At 45.5% G+C, this 14,547-nt stretch overlaps 1 protein-coding gene across 6 annotated transcripts in view; it reads right to left on the reverse strand.

The window, feature by feature from the left end:
* Positions 1-1,521: 1,521 nt before the first annotated feature.
* Positions 1,522-14,547, reverse strand: part of LOC105470942 (CCR4-NOT transcription complex subunit 10) — a 98,290-nt gene continuing 85,264 nt past the window's right edge. For all 6 annotated transcript variants that reach the window (XM_071090762.1, XM_071090761.1, XM_071090763.1 and 3 more), the window contains 5 exons: positions 12,643-12,773; positions 11,003-11,038; positions 10,685-10,812; positions 5,203-5,278; positions 1,522-1,779 (listed from right to left, as the gene is read on the reverse strand). In XM_071090762.1, the coding sequence (XP_070946863.1) occupies positions 1,625-1,779; positions 5,203-5,278; positions 10,685-10,812; positions 11,003-11,038; positions 12,643-12,773 (526 nt within the window). In that variant the 3' untranslated portion in view covers positions 1,522-1,624. The remainder of the gene's footprint in view (positions 1,780-5,202; positions 5,279-10,684; positions 10,813-11,002; positions 11,039-12,642; positions 12,774-14,547) is intronic.

The following is a 14,547-nucleotide window of genomic DNA, read 5'->3' on the forward strand; positions in this document are numbered from 1 at the left end:
TGTAGTCCCAGCTACTCAGAAGGCTGAAGCAAGAGAATGGCATGAACCCAGGAGGCAGAGCTTGTAGTGAGCCGAGATTGAGCCACTGCACTCTAGCCTGGGCGACAGAGCAAGACTCCGTCTCAAAAAAAAAAAAAAAAAAAAAAAAAAAAAATTACAGTTTTAGAGACAGAGTCTTGCTATGTTGCCCAGGCTGGTCTTGAACTCCTCAAGTGATCCTCCCGCCTTGGTCTCCCAAAACACTGGGATTATAGATGTGAGCCCCTGTACCCACTTGTACTGTTCTTTTCTCCCTACTCAATGTTAGTATATATCCATCCTATTGACAAGTTTTTCACTGTCAATCCCATAACACACAACTGTCTATTGGGAAAAAGCTATTAAATTCTTGTTTGCATTTGCAAAAGGGTTAGTAATGAACCTTGAACTGCCTGCTAACAGACTCCAGAACCTAGGAGAGTGAACAAGGCCAGTACACTGAACCCTGTTGTATTTGCACTTTTTAAGCAAATGATTCCTAACAGATCAGTTGTGTCTTTTTTTGAGACTGTCTTGTTCTGTTGCCCAGGCTGGAGTGCAATGGTGTAATCTCAGCTCACTGCAACCTCCACCTCCCAGGTTCAAGTGATTTTCCTGCCTCAGCCTCCTGAGTAGCTGGGACTACAGGCATGTGCCACCACACCTGGCTAATTTTTGTATTTTTAGTAGAGATGGGGTTTCACCATGTTGGCCAGGCTGGTCTCGAACTCCTGAGCTCAAGGAATCTGCTTGCCTCAGCCTCCCAAAGTGCTGGGATTATAGGGATGAGCCACTGTGCCTGGCCCAGTTGTGTCTTCTTAACCAAATTTCTCAACACATTTTCTCGTCTTTTCAGTCATCACACTAGACATAAAACACATCAACTCTCTTTCCCTCCCCTTTACTCCCAGGTCAGCTTCTGAATTGGCTATTTATCTACTGTTGATATTCTTCTTTGTCAATTTTTAAACATTAACACAAAACCTCAGATGCTAAAATAATCTAAGAGTCAAGAAAAGACTTCTGATAAAATTATGTTTTAATTGCCTATGGCATATATTACATAATGTCTCAAAATTAATAGTCTGGCTGAAATTAAGAAAAACAGCAGGCCGGGCGCAGTGGCTCAAGCCTGTAATCCCAGCACTTTGGGAGACCGAGACGGGTGGATCACAAGGTCAGGAGATCGAGACCATCCTGGCGAACACGGTGAAACCCCGTCTCTATTAAAAAGTACAAAAAAACTAGCTGGGCGAGGTGGCGGGCGCCTGTAGTCCCAGCTACGCGGGAGGCTGAGGCAGGAGAATGGCGTAAACCCGGGAGGCGGAGCTTGCACTGGGCTGAGATCCAGCCACTGCACACCAGCCTGGGCAACAGAGTGAGACTCCGTCTCAAAACAAAACAAAACAAAAAAAAAAAAGAAAAACAGCTGATGATGACTTAGTAAATCCTTAGTTTTAAGTAAGCTTTTGGCAAAAAGTCAGGGGTAGAACCGTCTCAAAATTAACAGCCTTCACCATCTTTTATTCATTCTGCTGTGATACAAGTAAAATGGCCAGTAAATACTCCCCTGGGTCTCAGGTAACAGTTTTCCAAAAGCGAAGTATCACTTTCTCTGCACAGTGGTGAAAGCCGGCATTTGGATGGGCTGGATCGGGTGGACAGGCTGAAACACTGGCTTCTTTCTCACTTCAGAGTGTGTTTTCACTGCAGGGAGCAGCTGATTCCTTTTGATGATCTGTAAGGCCAGCTGAGTATTACCTATAAAAACACTTCCCGTTAAAAAAGCAAGCAACAATACTACCACACACAAAGCAAGCCATGAGAATCCTGCTAGGGAGGTAAAAGATGATCTAGAAGAGCCGTCATCTGCAGCCTTGGCTGTACACTGGAATCCCATAAAGCCTCCATCCTATCCCCAGAAATTCCAATTTAAGTGATGTAGGGCATGGCCCGGGCAATGGAACTTTTTTTTTTTTTTTTTTTTTTGAGACAGAGTCTCCCTCTGTCCCCAGGCTGGAGTGTAGGGGCACCATCTAGGTTCACTGCAGCCTCCGCCTCCCGGGTTCATGCCATTCTCCTGCCTCAGCCTCCCGAGTAGCTGGGACTACAGGCGCCCGCCACCACGCCCAGCTAATTTTTTGTATTTTTAGTAGAAACGGGGTTTCACCATGTTAGCCCGGATGGTCTCGATCTCCTGATCTCGTGATCTGCCTGCCTTGAATTCTCAAAGTGCTGGGATTACAGGCGTGAGCCACCGCGCCCGGCCGGGCAATGGAATTTTTAAGTTTCCCAGTGATTCTAAGGTACAGCCCAGATAGAGAACTTGTTATAGGTGGGCTGTATAAAAGAAACGATCAGCTCGGAGGGTTGGTTCACGTCTGTAACCCTAGCACTTTGGGAGGCCGAGGTGGGCAGATCGTCTGGGCTCAGGAGTTTGAGACCAGGTTGGGTAACATGGTGAAACCCTGTCTCTAGAAAAAATACAAAAATTAGCTGGGCGTGGTGGTGTATGTCTGTAGTCCCAGCTATGTGGGGGGCTGAGGCAGGAGGGCTGCTTGAACCTGGGAGGTCAAGGCTGCAGTGAGCTGAGATCACGCCACTACATTCCGGCCTGGGTGACAAACTGAGACCCTATCTCAAAACAAAAAACAATGAAACAATCTAGGGCAATGCACTAACCCTAATCACATCTTTAAGGAGGCTAAGTCTGGCTGGGTGCCAGGCACTTAAGACCCCTTCTTCAGCTATTAAAAAAAAAAGGGGAGCCTTGTAAGAGTTCCCATGGTCAACAAGGAGTTATGCCTTTGAACACTGGGTTTTCTTTGAGACAGAGTCTTGTTCTGCGGCCCAGGCTGGAGTGCAGTGGGGTGATTATGGCTCACTGCAACCTCCATCTCCGAGGTTCAAGCGATTCTCCTGCCTCAGCTTCCAGAGTAGCTGGGATTACAGGCATGAGCTACTGTGCCCAGCCTTTTTTTATTTTTTATTTTTTAAAAAAGAGACAGGGTCTCACTATGTTGCCCAGGCTGGAGTGCAGTGACTGTTCACAGGAGCAATACTGCACACTATAGCCTTGAACTCTTGGCCGTAAGCAATCCTCCTGCCTCAGCCTCCAGAGTAGCTAGGACTCCACGCCTGGCTGTGACTTCATTTCTGTCCCTTTTTTGTTTTTTGAGACAGAGTCTCGCTCTGTCGTCCAGGCTGGAGTGTGGTGGCACGATCTCCCTCCGCCTCCAGGATTCAAGCAATTCTCCTGCCTTAGCCTCCTGAGTAGCTGGAACTACAACTGCGCGCCAACACGCCCAGCTAATTTTGTGTATTTTTAGTAGAGACAGAGAAAATAACATTTATTTTCACCATGTTAGCCAGGATGGTCTCGATCTCCTGACCTCGTGATCCGCCCGCCTCGGCCTCCCAAGTGTTGGGATTACAGGCGTGAGTGAGCCACTGCACCCGGCCTATTTCTGTCCCTTCTAATCTCTCTCATTCATGTCTCTTTTCTACTTCATGCTATCTCATATCTAGAGCCGACAGCCTTTCTTCTAGTGAGATACATCTTGCAGATCGTATATGCCCTAGAGGCATGACCTGAATTTATGTCTGAATAAATAATTCTCAGCAAGAACTGGCTTACTGTAAAACTTGTTAATATATGTGTTCAAAATACTATGGTGTACAACTCAAAGCAACTACAGTCTAACTCATGTTCTCAATTAGTCATTTAGCTGCCTATGAGAAAGGTTAATAGGGATTAATTATAATTAAGTGTCAGAAGTTATGATTCTGTATTTTCTCAGATAAAAGGAGATAAGCTTAACTTGTAAGGAGTATTTGTAGGATACCAAAAACTCCCCAACTATATCTATCAGTCAATCTATCTATCTAGATATAGATATTTTTTATTATTACTATTTGAGACAGGGTCTCACTCTGTCGCCCAGACTGGAGTGCAGTGGCGTGTCTCGGCTCACCGCAACCTCCCACCTCCCAGGCTCAAGCGATTCTTCTGCTTTAGCCTCCTGAATACCTGGGATTACAGGCGTGCACTAGCACGCCTGGCTAATTTTTGTATTTTTAGTAGAGATGGGGTTTCACCATGTTGGCTAGGCCAGTTTCAAACTCCTGACCTCAAATGATCCACCTGCGTCGGCCTCCCAATGCTGGGATTACAGGTGTGAACCACTGCGCCCGGCCCATTATTATTTGTTTAGACAAGGTCTCATTTTGGCATGATCTCAGCTCACTGCAGCCTCAACCTCCAGGGCTCAAGTGATCCTCCTATCTCAGCCTTCCGAGTAGCTGGAACTACAGGTGCACATCACCACACCCAGCTAATTTTTGTATTTTTTGTAGAGATGGGGTTTTGCCATGTTGCCCAAGTTGGTCTTAAACTCCTGGACTCTGGTGATCAGCCCACCTCAGCCTCCCAAAGTGCTGGTATTATAGGCATGCACCACTGCGCCCAGCTCCTAACTATATTTTTATGTAGAAGAATTTGATGGGTCATCCGCTCTGGCTCACTCCTGTAATCCCAGGATTAATTTACTAAAAATACAAAAATTAACCAGGCATGGTGGCGGGCACCTGTAATCCCAGCTACTTGAGAGGCTGAGTCAGGAGAATCTCTTGAACCTTGAACCCGGGAGGCAGAGGTTGCAGTGAGCTGAGATAGTGCCACTGCACTCTAGCCTGGGTGACACAGCATGACTCCATCTCAAACAAAACAAAACAAAACAAAACAAAACAAAAAAAAAACAGAATTTGATGGGTCATATCTTCAAGGAAGGCAGTTTTGAATCTGAAGAGAAAAAACAGACATTAAAAATCCCAGCCTTGGCTGGGCATGGTGGCTTATGCTTGTCATCCCAGCTACTAGGGAGGGTAAGATGGGAGGATTGCTTGAGCCCATGAGTTTGAGAGCAGCCTGGGCAACAAAGCGAGACCACATCTCTACAAAAAATTAAAAAAAATTAGTTGGGCTCAGTGGTGTGCACCTGTAGTCCCAGTCACCTGGGAGGCTGAGGTGGGAAGGCTGCTTGAGCCCAGGAGTTTGGAGGCTGCAGTAAGCTCTGATGGTACCACTGCACTCCAGCCTGGGCAACACAGGGAGACCCTGTCCCCCAACCAAAAAATGTCGGGCTCGTTGAAGGGATACAGTCCTAAACAGAGAGAATTACTCACCATTCTGCAGCTCGAGGTAGACTGCCAGCAAGATGGCCTCAGGGGGCACCTCTTTAGGATGGATCATTGAAGCCGCCTTTGCTCAAAACAGAAAGATGCCCATGAAAAACCAACAGCTTAAGATACGCACTCCAAGCACATCTGCCAACCAACAAGGTAACACATTTATTCAAGCTCGTTCCCTCGTGACTTCCTAGGGACTACCTGTTGTTTTGCTGTGATGAGCCTCAGCTCCTTTTGTCTTAAAACCTACCAATTAAGCTAGACATGTAATACTCTGGGTTTTGAGATGTGTGACTGGATACCCTGATACTACAATCAACCATGCAAGTCTGCTGGTGGCTTTCACAACAGACACACACAGTTGCATTTACATAAAAATCTGCAGGCCCATTTGTTTTCCTAAGTAACACCTCAGTATTATAAACTGTAAGTTGTCAGTGTCAGGAATAACAATTCAAACGTAAATAGTAATACAGAAAAAATGTACCACATAGCATGTTTGGTGTCCCCATTCTTAAGGACTGAAACACAGTACAATTTAGTCCAATAAAATAATTTACTAGTTTAGGCACCATGCTGCCCTTAGATCTGAGAAAGAGCCGCAGCATCGGCCAGCAGTTTCTCTCTGATCCAGTCCTGAGAAAAGAAGCCTGAACTGCTCTGGACAAAAGTGCTGAAATTACAGGTTTATTTCTTCAGTCTGGGCCTCTTTGGGTTATAGCCAAAATATTCCTCAACTTATTATCAACTTGTATTTCCCCATCTAGTTTTAGTTGCTCATTGCTTCCAGACAGCTCTGCCTCTTCTCTTAATCTAATCAGATAATGGACTTCTACAAATACTTACTGACCAGAGGTGGGTATGGAGATAAGTCAGGGACTTCCCCTGATAATAAACAACCATGCAAATAACTAACAGTAATCCAAACAAAGTTACATAAATACCAGGGAGAAAGGCAGTGAATGTGCTGTGAATATGGAAAGAAAAGAAGTTTCTTTCAAATAGAGCTTTGGGGTAATGGAGGCCTGCTTTAGTCCTTGCAGGGTAGATATCTCATAGGCAGAAAATGGGGAGAAATGGTACTGAAGGTCTAAGTAGAAGCTTGAATGTGGGAGATGTTGGGGAGAACCAGAAACGTGTACTAGGTTGGTTTCTGGCAGCATCAGGAGAAATCCCAGACTAGTGGGGCATCTTGCCCAGAGCACGTGCTTCTAAGAAGTTCCTCATGAATGAGGTGGGGGAGCTTTTTATTCCTCTCGCCACATCACTGAGGTATAACAACTCTTTTCAGAAAATGAAATTTTATACATCTAAGCCTAGCTTTCTAGGTAAGCTGTATAGGCAAGATTGTCTTTATTTTTTTATTTTTTATTCTTTTGAGACGGAGTCTCACGCTGTTACCCAGGCTGGAGTGCAGTGGCGCGATCTCGGCTCACTGCAAGCTCCGCCTCCTGGGTTCACGCCATTCTCCTGCCTCAGCCTCCTGAGTAGCTAGGACTACAGGCGCCCGCCACCGCGCCCGGCTAATTTTTTTTGTATTTTTAGTAGAGACGGGGTTTCACTGTGGTCTCGATCTCCTGACCTTGTGATCCGCCCGCCTCGGCCTCCCAAAGTGCTGGGATTACAGGCTTGAGCCACCGCGCCCGGCCAAGATTGTCTTTACACCATTTTGTGGATTTTTTTTTGAGACGGAGTTTTGCTCTTGTTGCCCAGGCTGGACTGCAACTGCACGGTCTCGGCTCATTGCAACCTCTGCCTCCTGGGTTCAAGCTATTCTCCTGCCTCAGTCTCCTAAGCAGCTGGGATTACAGGCTCCTGCCACCATGCCCGGCTAATTTTTTGTATTTCTAGTAGAGATGGGGTTTCACCATGTTGTCCAGGCTGGTCTTGAACTCCTCACCTCAGATGATCCACCCGCCTTGGCCTCCCAAAGTGCTGGGATTACAGACATGAGCCACTGTGCCAGGCCCATTTTGTGGATACTAAAATCTCTATTTTCCATCCAAGTGGCTAGTAACACATTTTATTTACTATTTTTTGCAATGACTAGTCTGAAGCTTTTTTTAAAATACAAGAATTCAAGATAACATCTTTATGATACTTAATGGCATTTTGCTTACTGGCTGTTCAGAATGGTTAGCAGTGGGCAGGCAACCTTGGAAACATCTACTCGGAGCCCTTTCCAACTCTTCACATTACTGTTCTTCCCTCCCAGGCAGGGTGGGCCTCCCAATTAACAAAGTTCCAGCCATTGGATTAACCTAAAAACCAAGGGACCAAAACAAGACCCCCTTCAGACCCCGAACCAGGCCTGACCCCATCTGTCTCTCCCAGCGTGGCAGCAGCCATGGCCACCTGCTGTATGAGAACCTGAGCTGGACTGTACACACTGTAACTTTAGATCAAAAGCTCTGTTTGCTGCAGTGATTGGGGTCTGGGGGCACTTTGAGAGGGGCTGTTAAACATCCTAGCCTTGCTACTGGGAAGACTGAAACATTGTAACTCTTACTGGTTTAACTCATACACTCAATGCCTAGATAGTATCAAACATGTTACCCTGGACAGTCTGTGACTTAACTTGTCTGATTTGGGATCAGACATGCTGACCAGATGCCATTAAGTTGACTAAATAGAATTTGTAGTTATTTTCCACATGGTAAAGCATCATCACTTCTAGGCACAACAAGGTTGCTTACATAAGCAGGAACCTATGTGAAAGTCACACAGGGTTTTTTTTTTTTTTGAGACGGAGTTTCGCTCTTGTTGCCCAGGATGGAGAGCAACGGCACGATCTCGGCTCACTGCAACCTCCGCCTCCTGGGTTCAAGCAATTCCCCTGCCTCAGCCTCCCGAGTAGCTGAGCTTACAAGCATGAGCCACCACGCCCAGCTAATTTTTGCATTTTTAGTAGAGACAGGGTTTCTCCATGTTGGTCAGGCTGGTCTCAAACTCCCGACCTCAGGTGATCTGCCCGCCTCAGCCTCCTAAAGTGCTGGGATTCCAGGCGTGAGTCACCGCGTCTGGCTGAAAGCCACCCTATCTCCTGAGAAGAGGTTTAATTTCAACTTGAGTTGCTGTGGCAAGCATGTGGGGATGTGGGCCTTCTCAAGTGCTGCTGGAGAATGGACCATTTGATACAAACTTTCTAGATCAGAAGTCTTAAAATCCTGCATACCCTCTGAATTGCCTGGCAATTCCCTTTTTAGGAAGGTGTCTCCTAACTGCAAAGGTCTACAAACAAGGGCAAGGTTGTAGCATGTCTGCTTATTTGCAGTCTTATTCCCATGGGTTAGCTCAGAAGTAAGTACTCAACAGATATTTGCTGGATGAATGTCCTTTTGAGGAATTATTTCTAATTTTGTGAGATTCCTCTGGGGCTGCCAATGGTGATACCTAGTCCCCTACGACAGGTATGGCTCCATGCCCATGACTGGTCCAGGGATTGGCAGGTGACCTAAAGAGATCCAATCAAAATCTTCCTTGAAGCTTCATGATGCACCATTTCAGCGGTAGAATTCAGAGGTTTATTTTAGTTATGTATTGCTGGCAGCTTTCTTTTTTTTCTTTCTTTTTTTTTTGAGATGGAGTCTCGCTCTGTCGCCCAGGCTGGAGGCAGTGGCACAATCTTGGCTCACTGCAAGCTCTGCCTCCCGGGTTCACGCCATTCTCCTGCCTCAGTCTCCCAGGTTGCTGGGACTACAGGTGTCTGCCACCATGCCCAGCTAATTTTTTGTATTTTTAGCAGAGACGGGGTTTCACCGTGTTAACCAGGATGGTCTCGATCTCCTGACTTCAGGATCTGCCTGCATTGGCCTCCCAAAGTGCAGGGATTACAGGCGTGAGCCACCGCGCCCGGCCTTGCCAGCAGCTTTCTTTAGTATGTATGGAGTTTCTCTAGTATTGGCTTTCTGAAAGGTGGATTTATAATTCATTTTTTTTTTTTTTTTTTGAGACAGAGTCACACTCTGTTGCCCAGGCTGGAGTGCAGTGGCACGATCTTGGCTCACTGCAAGCTCCGCCTCCCGGGTTCACGCTATTCTTCTGCCTCAGCCTCCCGAGTAGCTGGGACTACAGGCACATGCCACCACGCCTGGCTAATTTTTTTGTATTGTTAGTAGAGATGGGGTTTCACCGTATTAGCCAGGATGGTCTCGATCTCCTGACCTCAGGATCTGCCCGCCTTGGCCTCCCGAAGTGTTGGGATTACAGGTGTGAGCCACTGCGCCCAGTCTATAATTCACTTTTTGAAAAAAAGATTTACACAATTTAAAATTTAAAAGCATAAGAGTATACACTGAAAAGTCTCCCGTTCTACTGCTCCAGCCATGTAGTATTCATCCTGCCACCCCTACAACTAATATTCACAGTTTCTTGGTGTGTCCTTTCAGAGATCTTTTATGCATGTATACAGGGTTGTACAGAAACTGTTTCACACCTTGCTGTTTTCATTTAGTATGTCTTGGACATCTTTCAATTTAGTACCCAGAGTTTATAGCTGCATTGTCTTCAACTGTACAGATGCACTATTATTTATATAAGTGATCTGTTAGACAGTTTTCCATCTTTTGGAATTTTAATAATTAAAACTGTCAAGTTACTCCTTCGTTTTTTTTTTTTTTTTTTTTTTTTTGGGGACAGGGTCTCGCTCCAGTTGCCCCGGCTGGAATGCAGTGGCATGATCTTTGCTTGCTGCAGCCTTGACCTCCCAGGCACAGGTGATCCTCCTACCTCTGTCTCCTAAGTATCTGGGACTACAGGAATGCACTACCATGCCTGGCTAATTTTTGGTATTTTTAGTAGAGCTATGGTCTCATTATGTTGCCCAGGCTGGTCTCAAACTGCTGGACTCAAGTGATCTGCCTGTCTCAGCCTCCCAGAGTGTGGGTGAGCCTCTGTGCCTGGCCCCAAGTTGCTTTTTATTCTGTTGATTTGAAATTTAAACATTCTTTTTTTTTTTGAGACAGAGTCTCGCTCTGTTGCCCAGGTTGGAGTGCAGTGGCGCGATCTTGGCTCACTGCAACCTCCGCCTCCCGGATTCAAATGATTCTCCTGCCTCAGCTTCCTTAGTAATTGGGACTACAGGCACGTGTCACCAACCTGGCTAATTTTTGTATTTTTTAGTAGAGATGGGGTTTCACCATATTGGCCAGGCTGGTCTCAAACTTCTGACCTCATGATTTGCCCACCTCGGCCTCCCAAAATGCTGGGAGGCATGAGCCACCGTGCCCGGCAAAAAAAAAAAAAAAAAAAAAAAAATTAAGTAAAATCATCAAGAAAAACTCTTCATTAAGTGTCTAGGTTAATTTACAATGCTGATCAGTTGTTTATGTTGCAAGAATATTTTTAAATCTGGGAAAGTGATATTCCAATGTTTAACAAACTGACCAGATGCCTCAAACAAAATAACAAAAAAAATATATAAACCTCAAACTTGTGTTGGCTGCTTTACAAGGTTCAGTTCCTCCCAGTCTGGACTCACCTGGTGGAGACACTTTCGGGCTTTGTCATATTCGCTCCTCAGGCAGTAAGCACTGCCAAGGTTGAACAGCATCACAGTCCTGGCAGAGTTGACGGAACTGGGGTAGCACTGAGGGGCCCGCTTCCCAGCTGAGGAAAAAGAGTGTAGACACTGGTGAAGAGGCTGTGCAAACAACAAAGGAGCAACCCCACCTATTGCCTTGAGGAGCCACTCAGCACAGCAGTATTCCTCAGGCAGAAAAACGAACATAGAAGATTTAGAGTCTAATTTTTGGAATGCAGGCCAGGCTACTTAAGTATCACAAAACTTCTTACTTACAGGATTCCATTGCTTCATTTTCACCTTTGTCTGATCCTACAAAAACATGAAAATAAATCTGAGGGGCAGAACAACAGAGCATATTTTCTTTTTTTTTTCCTCAGGCTCAGAAGGCAAAGGGCATATTTTCTTTCCTTTTCTTTTTTTTTTTTTTTTTTGAGACGCAGCCTCGCTCTGTTGCCCAGGCTGGAGTGCGGTGGCACGATATCGGCTCACTGCAACCTCCACCTCCTGGGTTCAAGCGATTCTCCTGCCTCAGCCTCCTGAATAGCTAGGATTACAGGCATGCGCCACCACGCCTGGCTAATTTTTGTATTTTTAGTGGAGACGGGGTTTCACCATGTTTGTCAGGCTGGTTTGTTTGTTTTTTTTTTGGAGATGGAGTTTTGCTGTTGTTGCCGCCCCAGGCCGGAGTGCAATGGTGCGACTCACTGCAACCTCCGCCTCTTGAGTTCAAGTGATTCTCTGGCCTCAGCCTCCTGAGTAGCTGGGATTACAGGGGCATACCACCATGCCTGGCTAATTTTGTATTTTTAATAGAGACAGGGTTTCACCATGTTGGTCAGGCTGGTCTTAAACTCCTGACCTCAGGTGATCCACCCACCACGGCCTCCAAAAGTGCTGGGATTACAGGCGTGAGCCACTGTGCCCAGCCGAGAGCATATTTTCTAAAAACCTAACTTTCTTTATGAAATGGAAATTTAATATAAAGCAATTTATTTACTTTTCACGTAGTGGAGATTCCATTAAAAGATGTCAGAATGCTACCACCCCACTACCATCTCAAACCTGAGCACTAATCTTGAGTAAAGTGAATGTCACACAGCTTAAATTATTTAATTTTTTTTTTTTTTCCCAGACAGATTGTCACTCTGTCACCCAGGCTGGAGTGCAGTGGCGTGATCTTGGCTCACTGCAACCTCCACCTCCTGAGTTCAAGCGATTCTCCTGTCTCAGCCTCCTGAGTAGCTGGGATTACACACACGTGCCACCATGTCCCAGTAATTTTGTATTTTTGGTAAAGACAGGGTTTCACTATGTTGGCCAGGCTGGTCCTGAACTCCTGACCTCAGGTGATCTGCTCACCTCGGCCTCCCAAAGTGTTGGGATTAGAGGCATGAGCCACCACGCCTGGCAATTATTTAAAAATTTAGCAATGATTTAAAACAAACTTTTCTCTCCTTATTTTTAAAATAGAGACAGGGTCTCACTAGGTTGCCCAGGCTGGTCTCGAACTCCTGGGCTCAAGTGATCCTCCTGCTACCGCCTCCCGAAGTGCTGGGATTACAGGTGTGAGCCACTGCGCCCGGCCTGAAACTGACTCTTGAATGCAGTATTTTTACACCCCTATGGATTTTAGAATCACTCCAAAGGAAAACAAATAAACAGTATCAGAACCACATTAACCATTCTAACAGTACCAGCCTTTCAAAAGTGAAAATTTAGACAATGTGACCATTAACTCTCAGGTCTACTTAGCAAACAACTGCTACAAAGTAAATACAAACAAAAATGTGGAAAGCCGACCTAAAACTTTTCTCCTCATTACCACCATGCCCTGAAATTTCCACACATCCTGAATTATGACAGGAAGGAAATGGAAACAGTGACCAGTTCGGATCAAAGGTGTCCTCATTAACCTTGGTCCTGCTCATTTGAAGAGATCCCTAAGGAGACATCAGTGACATTCTCCGGGTTCAAGTGAGTAATGGCATCAGATATTCTGTCGAGAGAGATGAGGGCTTCTGCAGCATATAAATGTCCCAAAAACCTAAAATGAAAAAACAGATTCCAAACTGAAAAGTACAACACTACAAAAATACCCAATGTAAAATAATGCTGGGTATATTATGTTATTATACATTGGATATATGTCTCATATTTCATGTCCTTAAATTGAAATCTAAATTTATTTAGGTAAAACGAATCAACTGGCTGGGTATAGTGGCTCATGCCTTTAATCTCAACACTTCAAGAGGCCTAGGTGGGTGGACTGCTTGAGCCCAGTGGGCAACATGGCAGTGGGCATGCTTGAGCCCAGTGGGCAACATGGCAAAACCCTGTCTCTACAAAAAAAATACAAAAACTAGCTGGGCGTGGTGCTATATGCCTGTAGTCTCAGCTACTCAGGAGGCTGAAATGGGAGAATCACTTAAGCCTGGGAGACTGAGGCTGCAGTGAGCGGTGATCATGCTGTACCTCAGCCTGAATGACAGAGTGAGACGCCGTCTCAAAAATAAATAAATAAATAAATAAAAATAAAGAGTTACTTGACGGGTGTGGTGGCTCATGCCAGTAATCCCAGCACTTTGGGAGGCCAAGACGGGCGGATCACGAGATCAGGAGATTGAGACCACCCTGGTTAATATGGTGACACCCCGTCTCTACTAAAAATACAAAAAATTAGCTGGGCGTGGTGGCGGGTGCCTGTAGTCCTAGCTACTAGGGAGGCTGAGGCAGGAGAATGGCGTGAACTCAGGAGGCGGAGCTTGCAGTGAGCCGAGGTCACGCCACTGTACTCCAGCCTGGGCGACAGAGCGAGACTCTGTATCAGAAAAAAAAAAAAAAGAGTTACTTAAATTTTATCTCTTTAAAAACATCTTAAGGCTGGGTGTGGTGGCTCATGTGTGTAATCCCAGCACTTGGGAGGCAGAGTGTGAGGACTGCTTGAGCCCAGGAGTTCAAGGCTACAGTAAGCTATGATTGTGCCACTGCACTCCAGCCTGGGCCATGGAATGAGACCCTGTCTCTAAAAAAATATATAAGTACTATAACAATTTTCATATTAGCTAAGTAGAACAAAGTATACATATCAATTCAGAAAGTAGTTCGCAATTGGCAAATTTATGCTGTTCTATAGAGAGAGATCCAAGAATAGATGCCCGTGTGTAGAGCATGAGAATCAGATTCCTCCAGTCTCCGCTGCTGGAAGAGTCTAAAAGCACCAGAGCGCCAGATCAGATTCTATTTGAAAGGTTTCCTGCTTTCGCATCATCTATTTTATCCCCATGAATGCCAGGTCAGATGCACACCCTCCTGGCTTACAACAGCCTACTTCTTCCAGTCTCTTACTTTGAGCCATTTTCCTGATGATCACCTGATGGAATTTTTCAAAATTAAAATAGCCTTAGACATACTTCATCCCTGCTAAAAATGTGTGTCTCTCTCTCTTTTTATTTTTCTTTTTGAGATGGAGTCTCTTGCTGTGTTGCCAGGCTGGAGTGCAATGGCACGATCTTGGCTCACTGCAACCTCTGACTCCCTGGTTCAAGGGATTCTCCCATCTGAGCCTCCCGAGTATCTGGGATAACAGGCACATGCCACCATGCCCGGGTAATTTTTTGTATTTTTAGTAGAGACGGGGTTTCACCATGTTGGCCAGGATGGTATCAATCTCCTGACCTCATGATCCATCCACCACGGCCTCCCAAAGTGCTGGGACTACAGGCGTGAGCCACCACGCCTGATTTTTTTTTTTTTTTTAACTGGGGACCTTCTGATCTGCTCAAAATCTTAATGACTTTCTACATAAGAACAACACAAAC

Source organism: Macaca nemestrina, chromosome 2 (genome assembly GCF_043159975.1).
Source record: "Macaca nemestrina isolate mMacNem1 chromosome 2, mMacNem.hap1, whole genome shotgun sequence".
In the NCBI taxonomy this organism is placed as follows: domain Eukaryota; kingdom Metazoa; phylum Chordata; class Mammalia; order Primates; family Cercopithecidae; genus Macaca; species Macaca nemestrina.